Source organism: Barbus barbus, assembly GCF_936440315.1.
Source record: "Barbus barbus genome assembly, chromosome: 21".
Lineage (NCBI taxonomy): Eukaryota > Metazoa > Chordata > Actinopteri > Cypriniformes > Cyprinidae > Barbus > Barbus barbus.
The window spans coordinates 13,130,257-13,149,932 of record NC_136749.1 but is presented as its reverse complement, the minus strand read 5'-3'; the positions used below and the strand labels follow the sequence as shown (position 1 = coordinate 13,149,932).

General features: G+C 35.7%; 2 protein-coding genes across 3 annotated transcripts; one reads left to right on the top strand and one right to left on the bottom strand.

Moving 5' to 3' along the window:
- Nucleotides 1–1,259: 1,259 nt before the first annotated feature.
- On the top strand, nucleotides 1,260–3,139 carry LOC306887559 (single-stranded DNA cytosine deaminase-like; the record flags this gene model as incomplete). Its single annotated transcript, XM_079445391.1, has 5 exons — nucleotides 1,260–1,279; nucleotides 2,068–2,233; nucleotides 2,357–2,636; nucleotides 2,736–2,851; nucleotides 3,089–3,139. The coding sequence occupies 5 exons, from the start codon at nucleotides 1,260–1,262 to the stop codon at nucleotides 3,137–3,139; spliced, it is 633 nt and encodes a 210-aa protein (XP_079301517.1).
- Nucleotides 3,140–5,950: 2,811 nt separating this feature from the next.
- LOC306887557 (microfibrillar-associated protein 2-like) lies at nucleotides 5,951–12,241 on the bottom strand. Of its 2 annotated transcripts, none has more exons than XM_079445388.1 (7): nucleotides 12,118–12,241; nucleotides 10,686–10,770; nucleotides 10,554–10,583; nucleotides 9,599–9,637; nucleotides 9,430–9,517; nucleotides 9,216–9,289; nucleotides 5,951–8,498 (listed from the first exon to the last, which is right to left on the bottom strand). In XM_079445388.1, the coding sequence occupies exons 2-7, from the start codon at nucleotides 10,729–10,731 to the stop codon at nucleotides 8,395–8,397; spliced, it is 381 nt and encodes a 126-aa protein (XP_079301514.1). In that variant the 5' UTR covers nucleotides 10,732–10,770; nucleotides 12,118–12,241; the 3' UTR covers nucleotides 5,951–8,394. The 2 variants fall into 2 exon arrangements, with proteins under 2 accessions (XP_079301514.1, XP_079301513.1); XM_079445387.1 differs by having other exon boundaries at nucleotides 7,988–8,498; nucleotides 9,198–9,289; nucleotides 12,118–12,211.
- Between the last annotated feature and the right edge of the window lie 7,435 nt (nucleotides 12,242–19,676).

Sequence of the window (19,676 nt, the reverse complement as noted above, 5' to 3'; positions counted from 1 at the left end):
ACAGAATTGTACTCTTTTGGCGGACTGGCCTATTAGAATGATTAGTAGGCTATCACGAGTATATATCAATAGATTTGTCTTAAAAAAAGTCTAGTCTTTTTCTTGATAACACACATCAAAACAAATCATTAGCAGTAAAAAAATAAATAATGCGAATCCGCTTTAACAGGAGAAGGACCTACAGTATATTCTTTTCTCTGTTTTCCCATGTTATACACACATAGCGCATTGTGGTAAGACCTCAGAAAGACTTGTGGTCGGAAGGTAAATCATGGGAGCAGACAGATCTCTTCCAGATGTTCGAATTCAGACATACACACACATACACTTGAGAGAGAGCTCATTGGGGAGCGGTGATTTCCCTGGCCGCAGAGTGCATGAGAGGGTGAAGTCGAGTGACTGGAGACAGACAAACACACAGGATGCCAACTTTAAAGTCACCAGGAAAGAGCCAAAGACAGTTGCAGGCAGCAACAAATTAACAAGCATGCTGTAAATCCTAAACCAGGCGGATTCAGCAGTCCTTCTCGCTACCTGTGTGTTGGAGTATGTGCTTGTGTAAGGTGTCTCCAGGGCTTGTGGTGACCTCCTGTAGTAAAACAACTCTTTCCCCCCGTTTTTATTCCCTGTGGGAAAAACTAAACAAGTGGAAAGGGTGCGGATGGAGAAAATCTGAGCAAGAGAGAAGGTATATGGGAGTTGTTTTTTTGGAATTGTGTGGGAAAAATGAAGTGGAGGCTTCCCTGACTGGGTGAAAGAGATCTGGAAATTTCCAACTGGCTTTGGTTATGCTGTTGGCAGCAATTTCTGACGCACATTCTGGAGCAAAAAGGTTAGAAAACACGTCAGAGGCTCAAGAGACTAATATGCGGTTAGGACAAAGTCAAGTGCTATTGTATAAACTTGGAAAATTAATACACAGTTTAAAAACAGATAAAAAATGCATGCAACCATTCATCCGTTATGCCATCCAATTCACAATCTATCATGATTTTCACTGTCTTTTGTCTGTGCAACTAAGACATTTACATATCTCTTTAAATATCACATGCACAGGTTATTGAGCTGTATCGTTGTTTAAATGCACCTCAGCCCTCCCAAACAGGTTTGAAAACCATTTTCACCCAATCAGAGACCCTCTTTCATACAGCTATATGAACATGTCATAGGGTTTCTATACCTCCCTCTTCCTCAACCCATTTTTAAACTCTCACTAACTTTCGCTTGACTAAATGAGTTAGCAAGTTTCGACTTTCGGAATGATCAGCAAGCTGGACAGGTATGTGAAAACAAAACAAGTGATGGTGAGAGACAAGGGAGATTTTTTTTAGTCTGTGTAGGCAAAATTGCCTGTATATCCATTAGAATTGATCATCATATTTATTAGAGCTTTATTAATTAAGGAATAAATCAATGCTTTGATGTCATTCAGTTCATGTTCTTTAATGATGTGCAAGTGCATTGACCTGTTTATGGATTTTCTCCAGTTTCAGAAAGTGTAAATTGAAACTGATAGTTATTAGTCTGGGAATGACTTGATGCACGTTGCGCTGAGTCTATATTTAAATGCACATGGTTAAGAACCACGTCTAAACTCAACCGACCACTGATGACTGCAGGTGTCAAAGTCGTGCTGAACAATGTGATCACTACAAAATGCTGTAGACACAGCATAGACTTGAATTATTGGGCATTTTAGCTAATTAAATAGTGACATATTTAGGAACATTAATTAAATTAAAAATGTGATTTAATTGATTTAAATGTAGCAGTTTTGTTTTATTTGAGAGTAACTAAAAACTTATTTTTATGTCAGCACAATATTACAGCATAAAACATTTGTTGGTTTTTGTTTTACAAGAAAAATATCTTCCAATTCTTGTTTGCAAGAAAAAAAATATTTAAGAATCACTATTAAGTATACAAGACTTAATTTCAGAGAATATGTTTGTTGTTATTGTTTTAAATACGTGTAGATATCTGAAAATGTTTTTTGTTCAGTGTTTATTATCTTTTTTTAATGACAAATGTATAAAATGAATAACAAAGTGTCATATTTTGATATAGTGTGCTCATGACCCAGAGGAAGTTTATCTTCCATTATAAGAATGTGCGCTGGGCCCGAGGGAGACACGAGACGTACCTTTGTTTTGTAGTAAAGAGACGCACCGGCCCTGATTCCCTCTCTTTTGACTTCGGACACCTGCGCAATCGCTCCGGCTGCCATGTAGAGGTGAGGCAAAGATTAACTGATAATTTAAAAAGATGAAACATTAAGATATTATTATAGAGCAAAAAAATCGTACTCACTCCTCTTACTCATTCTTTCTCCATCTGTAACTCTTTTCATCTCAAGCTGCTCTTCCTACGTCACTTGGGTGCGTTGTGTCCGGGGCTGTGGGGCTCCAGTGTGGACGGTGCGAGAATGTGTTACGCAGTGACCTGGTTCTGCTCCTGGTCCCCCTGCTCTAAATGTGCTGAACAACTTGCCCACTTCCTGTCACAGACGCCCAATCTGCGTCTGAGAATCTTTGTGTCACGCCTTTACTTCTGTGATGAAGAGGACAGCCAAGAGAGGGAAGGACTGCGACACCTGAAGAGGGCAGGAGTGCAGATATCTGTGATGACTTACAAAGGTAAATGGGGAGGGAACAGAGGGGCGTGGTTAATATTTCAGACATAATGTGGCAAATTACATCACACTTGTCATTTATTAGATTCTGTTTTGTTTCTAGACTATTTCTACTGCTGGCAAACATTTGTTGCACGGAGGCAGAGGAATTTTAAAGCCTGGGATGGCCTTCATCAAAACTCTGTCCGACTTGTTCGAAAACTCAATCAGATCCTGCAGGTTGCAAATTTACAATAATTTTAATATGATTAATACTGATTCAACTATAGGACTAGTATTATTTGTCACAATGTTGCAATTTGAAAATTTTACAACAACAGCATTGACTCACTCTATTTAATAGTAGCATTTGTGGTAGTAATCCATAAGCTATATAAATGTAAACATTTTGATGAGGTCAAAGGTCATATCATATTTGTCAGAGCTAAATCTTTTTTTTTTTCTTTTTCACTGTAGCCCTGCGAGACTGAGGATCTGAGGGACGGTTTTGCTCTCCTCGGGCTATGATCACAAATCAATGAACACTGAGATATGAACTGAATGGGATGACGAGAAATGGTGCTGTATGACCTGAGACTTGAATCCTTTGACTTGAATCTGACTTAAAACTTATCTTGTACTGTACTGTGTGTAGCATTAATGTGATTATGTTGGATGCCAAAATAAAAGCTGTGATTTGACATGAACATTTTCAAATGTTTTTTGAACACCAAATCAGCACATTATAATGATTTCTAAAGGATCATGCCACTGAAGACTGGAGCAATGACTTTAAAATATCAGCTTTGCCATCACAGGTATAAATGACATTTTCAAATATTACTTTATATATAAATGAAAACAAATGAATGTAACCTTGCTGAGCTTAAGACATTGATTTAAAAAATGTTTCAATGTCCCAACAATATTAAAATAAAGCTAAATAAAATGTAATGTACAACTATATAACTGTAATAAGGTATTTGCTATGTACGTATCATAAAATGTATGTAAACACATTAATATTTATTTATTTAGTCATTTAGCAGACGCTTTTATCCAAAGCGACTTACAAATGAGGACATAAGAAGCAATCAAAACCAACAAAAGAGCAACAACGTGCAAGCGCTATTACAAGTCTTGGTTAGCCTAACGCAGAACAGATAATTATTATTATTATTTTATTTATTTATTTTTTTTAAATAAAAAGACATATAGATAAAACAAAATTAGAATAGAGAGTGCTAGAGTTAGAGGGTCAAGTAAAGATGGAACAGATGAGTTTTTAGCCGTTTCTTGAAGATGGGTAAGGATTCGGCTACTCGGATTGAGTTGGGCAGGTCATTCCACCAGATGGGAACAGTTAATGAAAAAGTCTGTGAAAGTGTTTTTGTGTGTCTTTGGGATGGTACAATAAAGCGTCGTTCACTTGCAGAACACAAGTTTCTAGAGGGCATATAAGTCTGAAGTAATGAATTTAGGTAAAGGGGTGCAGAGCCAGTGGTGGTTCTGTAGGCAAACATTAATACCTTGAATTTAATGCGAGCAGCTATTGGTAGCCAGTGCAAATTGATGAACAGAGGCGTTGACGTGCATTCTTTTCGGTTCATTAAAGATTAATCTTGCAGCGGCATTTTGGATTAATTGTAGAGGTTTAATAGAATTGGCTGGAAGACCTGCCAAGAGAGCATTGCAATAGTCAAGTCTGGACAGAACAAGAGCCTGAACAAGGAGTTGTGTTGCATGTTCCGAGAGAAAGGGCCTGATCTTCTTAATATTATATTTCTTCCTGATCTTCTTAATATCTGCAGGACCGGGCAGTTTTAGCAATGTGGTCTGAGAAATTCAGCTTATCATCAATCACAACTCCAAGGTTTCTGGCTGTTTTTGAAGGAGTTATAGTAGATGATAGTAGCCTAACTGGAAGGTGAGATTGTGATGAAGCGATGGGTTAGCTGAAACTACAAGCAGTTCTGTCTTAGCTAGGTTGAGTTGAAGGTGATGGTCCATCATCCAGCAAGAAATGTCTGTTAGACACGCTGAGATGCGAGCAGCTATCGTCGGATCATCAGGATGGAATGAGAGGTAGAGTTGAGTGTCATCAGCATAGCAGTGATATGAAAAGCTATGTTTCTGAATGACAGAACCTAGTGATGCCATGTAGACAGAAAAGAGAAGTGGTCCAAGAATGTTGCAGCTAGATATTGCAACTTGGATACCTCACCTCTCCAAGATACTTTGAAGGACCTATCAGAGGAAGTTGGGGAAGTCGTGGCCTAATGGTTAGAGAGTCGGACTCGAAATCGAAAGGTTGCGGGTTCGAGTCCCCGGCCGGCAGGGATTGTAGGTGGGGGGAGTGAATGTACAGCGCTCTCTCCACCCTCAATACCACGACTGAGGTGCCCTTGAGCAAGGCACCGAACCCCCAATTGCTCCCCGGGCGCCGCAGCATGGCTGCCCACTGCTCCGGGTGCGTGTTCACGGTGTGTGTGTGTGTGTGTGTGTGTGTGTGTGTGCATTTGTTCACTACTCACTGCTGTGTGTGTGCACTTGGATGGGTTAAACGCAGAGCACCAATTTCGAGTATGGGTCACCATACTTGACAATACGTCACTACTACTACTAGAGAGGTAAGACTCAAACCACTGGAGTGCGGTTCCTGAAATGCCCTTTCTCAATAGGGTTGACTAGAGGATCTGATGGTTGACTGTATCAAAAGCAGCAGACAGATCCAGCAAGATCAGTAATATGGTACTATGTAGTCATCTGTAACAGGGTTACACCCACCAAGAGGCCCTTGGCCAGGTTGATGAGTGAAGACCCATCCTAACATCCTAATTTGACCAAATTGGGTAAAGTTAGTGTTAGCTGTGAAATTCTTACATACAGCAGTTGTTTACACAGCATATAACATCATGTGTATTGTTGAGGCTATATGTTCTGCGTGGGGGACTCAGGAAGTGCATAATGTTTACGCAATTCTGCCCACTCTTTCTCCAGTTTATTATCATTTCTTGTTTCTTGAATGCACAGTGACCCTATGCTGTTTTCATGTAACATCCCAGCTGGAAAAACAACAAAAAACAACAATAGAAACCATCACATAAATTCGAATAGTTTCCACTACAGTCACCATTACAAACCGTCAACTTTTAACCATTAAAACCATAAAAAAATGGTTTCCTCTAGTGTGTTTTGGGACATAGCCTATTTAAGATTTAGTGGTTTTAACAAGCCACCATTACAGTTTCCATTAAAGCCAATACAATTCCCATTCTAACCAGTAAAACCATTATAAATTCTGTGATGGTTTCTAATTTTTATTTTAATTTTTTTCTACAGGGATGTCTGGTCTATCTGCTTGTGTAGATAAAGTGTTCGCAGATACAACGCTTGTTAGCGTAAAATCACATTATCTTGTAACTGCACTACGTTGCCTAGTAAATATAAGAAGATAAACATAACCAGGTAAAGGTACAAACTCAACAACTTACCTCACATATCTCTCCTATCTAAGGTGCAACTTTAAAACACTGTATAAGCACATTTCTGCATGTTCACTCGCTTGGTTTTATAAAACAAAAATGTTCCTTCACAGATATGTATCCCGTTCCACTTGTGTCCAGTAGAGGGATCTGTTGTCATGGAAACCATGCGTGACCTAAGTTGACAGTTGGTGAGTGAAAAGATGTTCTTCACACAGAAGAAAATAATGCCGCTTTGTAAAAGACTCTCTGATAATATTTTTTTCTCTTTCTCTTGAATGTTGTTTCTATAATTCCATCCCTCCGGCTCCCTCCGAGTCGCTAGACTTAAACATCATTTATAGCTAGTAACGTTATCTTAAAAGGATGTTTCGTACAGTTCTCTGAACTCTTACAGTTTTTGTAAGAGTCTAACACAATTGAACCAAAATGTGTCTCTTTCCCTCTTCTGTTACTCCCTCAGGTTGATGAAAGTACATAGATGCGTGAGGATGGGAAACATCGCCACATCGTCTGAAGCTTAACGTTACTCAAACAGGGTTAGTGTAGAAAGGTAAAAATCACATTTTTAAACGTATCTAGTGATACTTCTCATTGTTTTCATATAGGAAAGAAGAAAAAAATGGGAAAAAAGCGCAATTAACACATTTCTTCCATCTGCTTACATATCAGTAAACATTGTCGACATATTGTCTCAAAAATTTGTTTTTCATGACCGCAAGCAATGAGATCAGTAAACAATCTCAGGCATCAGATACAAGCCCTAAATCAACTCATTACATCATTTCTATTATTTATCTCCACTTATCAAAACAATGAATTACTCAGAGGAGACACTTGTATCACAGCTGTAGTGTTTTCCGATCTGGACAGGTCTTGTGTTCATAACAAGTTGACTGCTGCTGCTGCTGTCTTTTTATCATATATGTCGCCCCCTACAGTTTGATCTATGTATAATCCATGATACTACATGTAAATGGACCTTTTTGTTGTGTTAAATGAATAAATGTTTAACCACTGAACACATATAAAAGTGTAGATATATGTGATATAAAGTTCAAGACACTGATGCTTGCATACAGAACTACCACAGGCTCAGCACCCTCCTACTTCCACTCACTATTACGAACCTGCATCCCCTCCAGAAGTCTGAGATCTGCTAGTGAGCGACGCCTTGTGGTGGTACCATCACAGAGAGGCTCAAAATCACTCTCCAGAACATTCTCGTTCACCATTCCTGGCTGGTGGAATAATCTTCCCACCCCTATCTGGAATGCCGGATCCCTGGCAATCTTCAAGCAACAACTGAAAGCTCATCTCTTTCAGCAGTACTTGACTTCATCCTAAACTCAAAAAAAAAAAAAACTTAATCTTTCCCTCTATCTTTCTCTCCTTCCCTTACTAGCTTGTACTTATTTGAACAATGACTGAGACTTGGTGTTACGAGCACTTCCTCTGTCTGATTGCCTCTTCAAGATGAATCGCTTTTTGTACTCCCCAATTGTAAGTCGCTTTGGATAAAAGTGTCTGCCAAATGACTAAATGTAAAGCTATTCTGGTATGAATCTCTCCTAACTAGGGGTGGTGATGGCGCAGTGGATAAGACACATGCCTTTGGTGTGAGAGACCCGGGTTCGAATCCACTGTGAGACACCAATGTGTCCCTGAGCAAGACACTTAACCCCTAGTTGCTCCAGAGGCGTGCGACCTCTGACATATATAGCAATTGTAAGTCGCTTTGGATAAAAGCGTCAGCTAAATGTAAATGTAATAGTTTTCTATAAGAACAGGACATCCTAACGTATAAAACATATAGTCCAAAGCAAATTAGTCAGTCAGTTTAAATATAATGGCACAATACTTCAATAAAACCCATGAATGACTTATCTTTGAGAGTGACAATATAAACATTTTTATTTGCTATTGTGGATTTTTTACTTACAGTGGTTGGTGTGGACATACAGTATAATAGAAGAATATGAAGCAACTAGTGGCTATACAGTGGGCTACTTTAACATTCAGCACCAGAGCTGTGCATTGTCATGCCCTTTGAGAAAATACAGTCTTTAAAAACACTGAGACATTCAACCAAGCTTATTCAAGCACAAGCATTAAAATAAAATAATAAAAAGTGATTATTGAACAGTAATGTTTGTGAAGGTCACTGGACCACAGCTTCGGTTTGTTTTAGGAATGTAACAAGTTTACATTTTGAGATCCAACATTCTGATTTATAGTGGTATTTGTTGAAACCAGAAATCTCTTATTTTTCTCTCTGTCTTTGCCATCCGTCTGACTTTAGGCCCTGTTTGCCCAGGTTTTTTGGTAGGCATGGCGACAGCGACTGCTAGTTGTCCTCTTGTGGCGTTTTGGCCAACCCGATTTCTCTCTACAGAGTTCAGCTGAAAAAAAAGAGAGTACTCACCACCTTAAGGTTGTAGGTTTGTGTTCATTTATTTTTGGTCAAATAAATGCAGCCTTGCTGAGCACAAGACTTTTTTCAAAAACATGAAAAAACAACAGTACTGCCAACAAGATATTATGAATCTATATTGAATTATGAAGATACTATTATTAATTATTCTAGAATTGTTCATTATTATCAAATTATTATCTTAAATTGTTTATTTTTTTCTTGTTTCAAGCATTATTCTCAGTAAAATGTGTTAGATGTATTAAAAATGGAGATGGATAGAATTTTATACATTTAAGATATATGCTCTGAAAATAATCTTTTGAGTATTAATCATAGTAGGGATGCTTAATTTTAAATTTGCTCTTCATGTAAACTGAATTTAAGGTTTAGATTAAGGTAAGGTTAATGTTTAGATATTTTCACTGCAACACAAGACAAAAGTATTGATTAAGATTAAGATCTTTGCAGTGAAGTCTTAAATGTTAAGTAGCAAAACCTGTCAGAATAAAGGTGGAAGGTAGAAATGTTCATGGAAAACTAAATCACAGTGAATGAAATCTGAACTACCATTATGAGTGGAATTCATAATATATGATAACAAAATTTGTATATATAACTATATGGCCCATTAAAAAAAAAAACATAAGGTTCCACCCACACTGTCACATATTCTGTAGTTTGTTACCGAGATATTGAGTCTCACCCATCAGGATCTCGTCTTGCTGGCACACGGTTCTCACACAGATTTCTTTGTTGATCACATAGACTCTTGGAAGACTGCAGAAAACAGATGTTGTTGATTTCACGTGCACCATATCAAATACAAATCTGTTTGCTTAGGTTCAGCAGAGGAGAATATCAAGAAGAAAGAAAAGCAGCTTGAAATGACGATGTGTGTTTGTCTGTGATTTAGCCACCTGTAGAGACAGAGTGAATGGATGCATCTCTTTATCGGTCGATGAACAGAGTACATCCTGGTGCAGGGGTATGTTTCCTCTCTGCAGTCTGTGGGACAGAGACAAGACTGCTATTATCTTACTGTTGATACAAATGGTGTACTCACATACACTCTATATACAAACTCACCTGGCGGTGGCAAAGCAATGTCATCAGTGTCATGGATTTCTGGCAAGAAAAAAAACCACAGCAAACTAAAAACATGTAGAGGAGACCGGGGCTAGCTTTTTACTCCGGTGAGACACATAACTTAAAGTCTCTGCTATTGAACATTTCTGCCGTTATGGCAAAAAGATACAGTTAATTCAAAGGGCATATAGGGGGTAAGTTTTAACAACAAGGACTTTTTTTGGAAATAATTTTTTGAAATACTATTTGTAATTAAAATAAGTAATGAAATCCATTCTCTATACACAAGAGTGACATTTTCTAAAAAATTTCTCATCCTGTCTTTGTAACAGTAATATTTGACTAAAATGTTTAAATAAAATAATTTAAATAAATTCCACAATTCCAGAATTTTCAGTAACTGAATGCTCTCGTTTACACTTTTTATTACAGATGAATTTTCTAGTCAGTTGTTCATCTTCTAGTCATTTATAGGACTTTTAAAATTATTTATAATAGCAAATTGCAATTTCAACCCAATAAAATATTTACAACTTGACATAACTAGAAATGTTATATTCATTATAAATGTTTCCTTGATTTTTCAAATACTTTATTAATTTTTAGAAATCTAGAAATCACACTAATGTCACTGATGTGTATGTACAGACTATTATAAACTATTTCATAGCCTTCTGGTAAAAATAAAAGCATAATGGAAAAGGTAACATCCTAAAATGATTAAATAATTTCATTATTTAAAAAATTATGATAGATAAAACACACAACTCGTCCTTGGCACTCATGAAAATGTCTATATGATAATGTTTAGGACTTCTGACTCCTTTATAGTTGCTGAGATATAATTATTGTGATAACTTCCCCATGGGCCTGTTCTCCCTTATACAAACACACACAAGTTTTCACACAATCATTTAACAAAACAGTTGAATTAGTGAACAAAACAGTGAATTACCAGTTTGCTGTGCCCGGACAGTAACAAGTACTGTGAGAAAAAATAGCAGAAAAGTTTTGTTGGCTGGGCATTCAAAAAGAATCATTCATTCATATTAATTAAATTAATTGGCTTCTGTTTTGATGGAATTACCAAATAAACAACAGCATAACAGCACAGAGACTGGATAGCTGCCCATTTTTCAGGGTCTTCACGGGGTCCGATCACAGCTCAGGGCCTGGAGAGAGCATGCTTATCATAACAAGGCTGAAATAACTTTCAGTGTCTTCAAAATTACAATGGATGAAATGGAAGCCGGCTTCCACTTTGGCATAAAAATAAAGGTTATTGTGATATAAAGTATAAAATCCATACTACCATTCAAATGTTTTTGAATTCTGATGTGTACAGTACTTAATAAAACTCTTTTTCACTATAATTTTATGAAATATTATTACAATTTAAAATTTCTATATTATATACGTTAAAATTTAATTTATTTCTGTGATGGCAAAGCTGGATTTTCAGCATCATCAGTCTTCAGAGTCACATTATCCTTCATAAATCATTCTAATCAAGAAACATTTCTTATTATTATTAGTTCTAAAAACAGTTGTGCTGCTTATTTATGCAGAGCCTGTTATTTCAGGATTCTTTGATTAATAGATATCAGAAGAACAGCTTTTGTTTGAAACTGACTAGAGTCATTCGTCCATTTGGACCAATTGTGAATGCAATATTGTTTTGAGAAATCTGTCAGTTATCAGACCGGTCCCAGTGTATCTGTGTGCCGGCAGAGCAGATTTCCTCCTTAACAGGTCATATTGTCAAGACTTTGGAAGTCACCACTTCCAAAATGTAACCATTTATAGACATCCTCGAAAGACAGAACAGATGAATTCTAAAAGACACACTGCATGAGAAAGCAGAACTGCAGATGGATGAAATCTATTTAGATTTCCATTTGCCTGTGACTCATGCAGATTCTCATTTATTGTCACAGAACATGAGTTCTCTGTTCTCAGTCGCTCATTAAAGATATCAGTTACAGCTGTTCCATCCATCTAGTTTTGTCTGTTTCCTTCTCTCTGCCCAAGTCTTTTCCTCTAAGCCTGTATTTATCAGTGTCCAAGACATGAGCTCACACTAAAGAATGTGCATTCCCACCCCTCGCTGTGGACTCAACAACCTCACACACTCATATGCTTACATACACACACACACACAGATGCATAAATTCTCGTCATTTGTCATAAACACATATGTACCCCTATGCATTCCCTCAGACCATAGTTTAGCCTGAGGGAGCCATTACATGTTCATAACCTAGCAACTCAACTGCATAGTGCACATATGGATCAACACACAGCAGACCCTCACATTCTGCATTCTGTTTCATATAAAGTGTGCATTTCTTAACCCGCTGCATGTTGTTTCAAGAGGAATGCAGATTTGTACATATTTATCTACCCACATTCGCTTCTGTTTTACTATGTGCGTGTTAAAAGCATTGACTAGATGATGTGTTATATGATGATTGTAATGATGTAATATTCTCAAAAGAATTGTTTTTTATAATACTTACAAATTTCCAATCCTCTGCTGCTCCTTGTGTTTTTCAGAATCCTTTGGCTTTTACTTTTCCCCTCCCTTTCTCTTCCCTCCCCACATCATCCCTCCGCCTGTCTCTCTCTCACCCCCTCTCTCTCTATTAGTCATTCGCTCTTCCCATTTTTATCCAAATTTTGAAGTTATGTGGATAGCCCTTGTACATAATACAAGTTTCATTTGTTTTATTGATTCTTTTCATTGCATTAGGTCAGGAGAGGGTACAACTGAGAGTGTAATGGGACTCATCCCACACTTGTAATTTGCCTTGGGCCTTGTTAGGCACCCTTGCATTATTAGGTCATATATAGATCTTTGTGTTTTGAATGCGAATATGCATGCATGAATATGGAGATCTCTAGTCACGTTCTTTTGTAATGAACTCCTAGTAAAAGAGAAATCTTCCGTTTTAATTTGTAAATTCATTACTGTTCTTACTATTAACTGGCAGCAGGGGTCAGCACAGGGGTCAGTTGGCTGTTCTGTATGTGTCTGACAGCCAACAATCAACATGCATTTTCATTGTATGGAAAAGCTAATTTGACATTTTTATAACTCTATTTGTAGTCTAGGGAATAAAACGTACATAAAATTAATTAATAAGTGAATAATTAGAATATAATTAAATATAGAAATAATTATATATTTTAATGTAAGTCTATTATTATTAATAAACAAATAATCATTAATTAGATTATTTGTCTTGAAAAACATTCAAATACATACGATAAGCATAAAATTGCATAAGATAATAAAACTGTTCTGTAATTATTCTGTAATATTCTGTAATTGTATTAAATAATTCTTTAACTAATTATAATTAATGAACTTTTTTTTTACATCACCACCATTTTTCCCCTTTTTTAAGCATAAATCACACTAAAATGTATTAGATTTATGGAGTAAAATGGGATTTTAAACATTTAAGGTTTTCTGAAAACAATCTTAATTTTAAAATATTATTTAAAGTTCTATACATTTTGCTTATCATATAAATTGATATTGATCAACAAGAAACTTGACAGCATGCCAGATTCATGTCACAGGGTTAATCTTTACAGAGAACATATTAAACCAGTGGTTCTCAAAATGTGGGACGAGTACCACTAGTGGTACTCAGTCTCCCTCTAGTGGTACACAGAGGAAGCACTAAATTAAATATAAATGAATGTTAAAACACAATACATTTTAATTTATTCTTAATTTGAGTAATTTATTTTTTTTTACATTTATGTGCAGTCGTTTTTATTTAACGTTTAGGAAAAACACATTTTAATTTAATCATTATTTAAGTTTTTAATTTACTTGTTTGTAAGCACTGCAGTGTTCAAACTGTGTAACAATAAATATTCTAAATAGGAATAAAACCACCTCGTTTTTGAACTGTGCAGAGCTGTAGCTGAATAGTTAAGCCTACTACGCTACTGTGTTTTAATGTTGGTCGTTATGGTGGTACTTGGAGAGGCAAATTTTTTCTGAGGTGCTACTTGGTATAAAAAGTTTGAGAACCACTGTATTAGACCATATTAGGTATTTTGTTTTAGGGCTGGCATGTAAATGTAAGGAAAGCTACCACTGCTGAAAATAAACAAATACTGACCCCCCTTGCCCACCACCTCCACAGGGATCAGAATCCGTTTTGATAAGGGAAAACCCACAATGCCACTGGGACGGTGCAGTACAGACCTGTAGCTTATCTGGTGCCTACTTTAGACCCAGTAATTCAGTCAGCATGCAGTTGACACAACACGGCTGCATGATTTCCCAATGTCCATACTGTGCTATGGGACGATATTCTAACTAAGTCGACAAACTGAGCACCAGAGGATGACAACTTGACATATGGTGGCATGGCAGGAGAGAGCCAAAGCTGAGCTAGTCCAAACACGTGTACACAGTGACCTGACAACCAAGCGGTGGAATTCTGTGTGCTTCATCATGCCATGTGGGGCGGCATGAGGGAGACACGGTGGGTACTTGAGTCGACCACAAATAGATAAGCGTGCCAGATTGTAAACGCAGTATAATATTCTAACCTGTTTATTGGAGGAATGTATCTCCTTAGCCCTCCCAAAAGAACTAAACTCCCTTCAGTTTCCACTAAAGAGCAATCTCCTCATTTTATTGGGTTCTTGTAAACATAAATTACTGTATTTCCTCTTTTTGATACTACAATTGGCTCTGTCTCATAGTATCGCTTACACTGACATCTATAAACTGGATTGAAAGATAGTTTATAATAGAAAGTTTATAGTAGTAAGTAAGAGGTAAACTGAGATGCTTAGACATCTCAAATCTGTGATATTACAGTAGTTGCGAGTATAAAACTAGTCTTAATACAAACCCAGGCTTAGAGTGACCCGCCAGTGCCTAGTAAATTGAAGTAGAAAATCATGGGCTGTGTAGCATAGTGGCATTCTATTACTACTACTATGCTTGAACTTCCAGTTAAGATGCTTTAACATAAAATTGCATTAAACATGCAAAATATATTTTTTTTCTTTTTCCTGAGATGATAACTACAAACCTGTATTCTATACAAACACACATGTATATTGTTTTTAAATGTAAATATCATTTTTATAGTTATTTTTGGTCCATTGTATGCCAGTAGGTGGAGACAAGACTTTTCAGGCTTAGTTAACCCTAAGTCATTCTAAACCCCTGGTTAACAGAATCCTGGCTTATCTTGCTTCATATTTCACATTGCTTATTATTTCCTTGGCGTTAACCGTTATGGGTATTTATAAGTTGACTTTTTGCACTGTGTATCATTTGCATATCAGTATTATTATCATTGATTGGATAAAGGCAGCATGCATAAATTACATAATGACTCTAGCATCGCACATAATGACAGACTGTTTTTCACTCCAACTCACATGTTTTTCATCACCATTTGACATTTTTTCCCCATGAAATGCTGAAACGGCCGTTATACAACATGCTGTATTTTCGTTACTGCCCAAAGCACATGAATATAAGCATTGTACAGTATGTAATAATAAGAGCAAGTGGTCGAAATGGGCACTGCGGTCTAAATTCAAACTATTGTTTCTCCCGCCTCTGCAGAGGAGATGCTCATGGGGGTTGTCAGATTGAGGACACACAATACAAACAAGTGCAGCTGACAATGGAAGGTGACAAGCCTTACACTGTAAGATTATGAATTGATTTATCCATGTTTTTATATGCCTGTGGTAATGCTTTTTAGGTCACACAGACCAAAACAACAACAGGCATTCTGACAAGGAATGCACATTTTCAAAGCAGAATAAATGGCTGTAGCATTGTTTTTCAGAGAAACAAGTAGGCTATGTGAACTTAACATGTATCGTAAATATCTGCAAATGTATTATGGAGTTTTTATGCTTTAGTACAGTAAAAAAAATAAAAAAATACAAACAGCACCTTTAAACAAAATGTTATAAGTATTCTGAGTGAGTCATTGAATCATTTACTCTGTCAATTTGTTGAAAATCACAGATTCATTTCAGCAAAAAAAACACAGTTAGCTTGTAGATGCTCGATTGTTTATTCTGCTTTGGTTTTATTTGCATCTGTTTTCATTGGACTGTGAATCTGCTGATTCTGCTGTAAATGCAAACGATCAGTTTCATATGTTGACTGCTATTGATCAAGATTAGCCAGTCTGTATATTGATATGTTTGTGCGATGTAATCATTATCCCTGCTTTCTGCTGAGGTTTGTAGCAGGTTCTGCTGAACGCGTTGCTGTCTTAATTGGCTCTGCTCTTACCGTCCAGCTCTTCTTCTATCATTTTCATGATCCATTGCACTCTATCTGTCTCCCACCACTCATCAGTTGTTGTGTCCTTCCATCCAGCTGTCCCCTGCGGAGTCTATCCCTGTCCACTGGAATTTACTGGCCATCAAATCTGTTTATGACTTTGTGCACATTCGTCTCATGTCTGAGATTCAGTTTTACTAGCTGCAAAATGAATGAAACTAGTAATAAAACTACTAGATTCATTTTTATACACATACGATATTGAACTAAGACCTATGTTTAATTAAACAGGTCTTGTGTTTGTAGGTTGTGCTTAGGTAGAGGTTTATTTAAAAAAAAAAAAAATAAATAAAAACATCATAGATTGTGCATCATTCAGAATTAAATTAAGAACTGAATGCATTTTAAATTGCATTAAATTGATTTTAAAATGAGGTGGTAATGAAAAACCTTTGTCTCTCACTTAACCGACTTCACTTTAGATCCACAGTAAACCAGCGCTAAACAATGAAAACTAGTTTAGACCACATTTAACAAAAAAATTATGTTGGCTTAAGCCAATGCTATTTTAGTATTGTTTATTTACTATTCATTCATCTTTTGCATTAATTTTCTTTTTGTACTATCAGTTTTAATTTTAATTTTAGTTTGTCTTAGCAATTATGTTTTTTTCATTTTTATTGTTATTTTTATATTTCTATTTTGCTTTAATTGCTTTATTTCTCTTTAGTTTAAGTAATTTTAGTACTTCGACAAACATATTTTCAGTAAATATATTTTCATAATTTGTCATTTAAAAGTTTATTTTTAAGATAAAGTTTTTCATTTAATATTTTATTTTATTTCAGCTGTATTTCAATAAATGAAAATGTCTTAATAGTTTTAGTTTTGGTTTACAATAACAACACTGGCTTAAGCTTTTTTCCCAGGCTAGGAAGTGCACTGAAAAAAATGATTCATTGAATTTACTAAAAAAAATTTAAGTGGTTGCAATCATTTTATTTTAGCTACTTTTAAATAAATTTTGTTGCCTAACTTTCACATTTTTTTATTTATTTAAATGTAGCTAAAAAAATTGATTGCAACTTACCTTAAAAAAAAATTGTATAATTTTTTTTAGTGTGTACATAAAGAAGCAGGAATAACTTTATCTCGTTGCAGAGCTGGACTATTGGTTGCTGCCGACTAATTGCTGCTCATTTGTATAAAATTGAGCTCAACTTTGTTGTATCGCCAGTGGCTTTCATTGCTTGAGTCATGAAAAATTGTCAACTCTTGTTTAAAGAGAATGACTTCTGGTCCCTTTGTCATTCCAAAGCGTTGTCTGTTTTATTGGCCCTGTCACTACTGAAGTTCCTCTGCAGCTCCGAACACTGATGCAAATCCAACACTACTGATATTGTGTATCTCTGAACTGTGTTGGGAAACAGATTTCCAGAAAGCTGATGGCATGAAGTGACACTGATTGATGAAACATATAATATTCTTTCAACCTTGTCATCTACTATTAGAGTACCTCAATATCATCAACTAGGGGAGAATACTAGTGGACTGTATCAATGCATCCATGAGAGAAAACATAATATGACCTGTTGACTTTGACCTGTATGCGAAATGAATGTCCTGTACCGAACCAGAGAAGGACGGATCACAATGTTTCATCAGAGAGATGAAGAGGTGGTGTGAGGGAAAGGGAGAGAGAAACAGGGTGCAAAGAGAGGACACTGAAAGGTGCTGATGTGTTCGACAGTCTAAATAGATGGACCTGAGGCTATTTATAAAACCATCTGCAGAAGGGCTCACATTGGCCCCATAGTGAAGGCCAGAGCTGATATAATGAATCTTTAGGATTCATGGAGGAGACTAAATTAAGGAATAATCAAAACACTGAACAATGTTAGAAAATAAAATTACGTTGTCAGATTCTAGAAATGGGGATGTAACCCATGTAATCTGATTATATTACATTTAAAATACTTACTGTTACTTTTACATTGATTGCATGATTATTCACACAAAGACAGTAAATTCTTCATAATTTATCATTCCTCCATAATCTTTTAATTTTCTTTCTAAAGTCTTCTAGTTTTTTGGAAGTGCACAAAAAAAAAAATGAAAATGGACAAATTAATTCCATTGTGTATTTACATGTAATACAATGATTCCCAAATTTTTATTTATTTATTTTTGTCAGCTGAACATTTTTGACATTATATAATTACCTGAAGTACCCCCTGGCTATTAGCTAATTATTAGTATACTTAATAATAAGTGTATTAATAATTAGCCAATAATTTAACAACAGTTAGTTACAGTTCTCTGAAGTTGATGGTCACACGACATGCAGCTAAACAATTAAAAAAAAAACATAGTGTTTTATTGTTTTTATTTTTTAATTATTTATTTAATTTAACATTTTTAAAGGTTTAAATATCAACGATTTAGGAACCTCCTGCAGTTCCTTCACAAACCCCAGTGTGAGAAGCCCTGACATAATGAAAGTTTTAATGCACTTGTTAATAACAAAGAACGGAATACTGTGTCTTTCTGTTTGCATATCAATATCATATCAATAAAAGATATACAATTCAAATCAATGTTATATAAACTAGGTCAAACGTAATCTAGAAGTAACCAACACTAATCAGATTATATATAAAATCATTACATTACTAACTACATGTATTTTGTGATATACTACGGTTTGTAAGTAAGCACTGGGTACAGAAAAGACAGGGTAGTCTTGATGGTGCAATAGTGTGGACAGCTGGAAAGTTGGAGTCGGCTACACATATCTGAAGTGATCCAGTCAATCCCAGATCAGCACTAACCTGACACCCGTCCCATTGTACCTGTGTTTGTTTCACATTTCAGACTTCTCTTGTCCTATTGAGAGTGGAGCAGAGCTGTATTTGAGCCAGCCTGTCAATGTTTCTGCTCTGGTCGAATCATCTGAAGTGTTATAATGCATGGTGAGGTCGGTATAGTTTATCAACAAATACTGACGTACGCATATGTGGATATCAACTTATAAGTGCAGCTTGAGAAATGCATATTATATAACAGACTGAAGAGAGTAAATGAGTCACCAAAACAAGTTTATTCAAACATGTATAAACATGTATTGCCATGTTCATCAAAACAACTGGTTTGAGGTAGAAACAGTGTTCATGTATTCCACCCACATCTGATGAGCATTATTAATCTACACCTACCTAATTTCCTCTCTACATGTTGAGTGAATACTTATACATTGCACCTGAGAAGTCTGTTGGTAATTGCAGTATTGTTGGTTTTAGTATTACCAGCTCAATATTAGAAACACTGAATTATTGTGGCCAAAGTATCTGAACACTAAAGCATTCTTATATGAAAAATGGTCTACTTAACCGTGTTTCCACAAGCAGCAACTGATTTCAACATTGATAATAAAATAATAAATATTTGAGCACCAAATCAGCATATTAGCATGATTTCTGAAGGATCATGTGACACTGAATATTCAGCTTTTATGTTTTAAAATAGGAACTCATGTATCAAAATAGAAAACAGTTATTTTAAATTGTAATAATGTTTCCTGTAACAATATTGCTGTTTTTGATCAAATAAATGCAGCCTTGATGAGCATAAGAAACTTTAAAAATCAACCCCAAAATTTTGAATGGTAGTGTATTTATATAATTCTAAATATATTTTAAAATATATAATTTAATATATAAAATATATTATATGTGACCAAATTAAAATTAAGAAAATCTAAAATCTATCATTTAGAATAATTATAAT

Coding starts and splice junctions, on each gene's coding strand:
- LOC306887557 (XM_079445387.1), bottom strand. CDS start 10,731: ATGGGCAGCTATCCAGTCTCTGTGCTGTTATGCTGTTGTTTATTTG. Junction 9,638..10,553: donor TGTCCGGGCACAGCAAACTG/GTAATTCACTGT, acceptor TTTTCTTGCCAG/AAATCCATGACACTGATGAC. Junction 9,290..9,429: donor CATTCACTCTGTCTCTACAG/GTGGCTAAATCA, acceptor TGTTTTCTGCAG/TCTTCCAAGAGTCTATGTGA.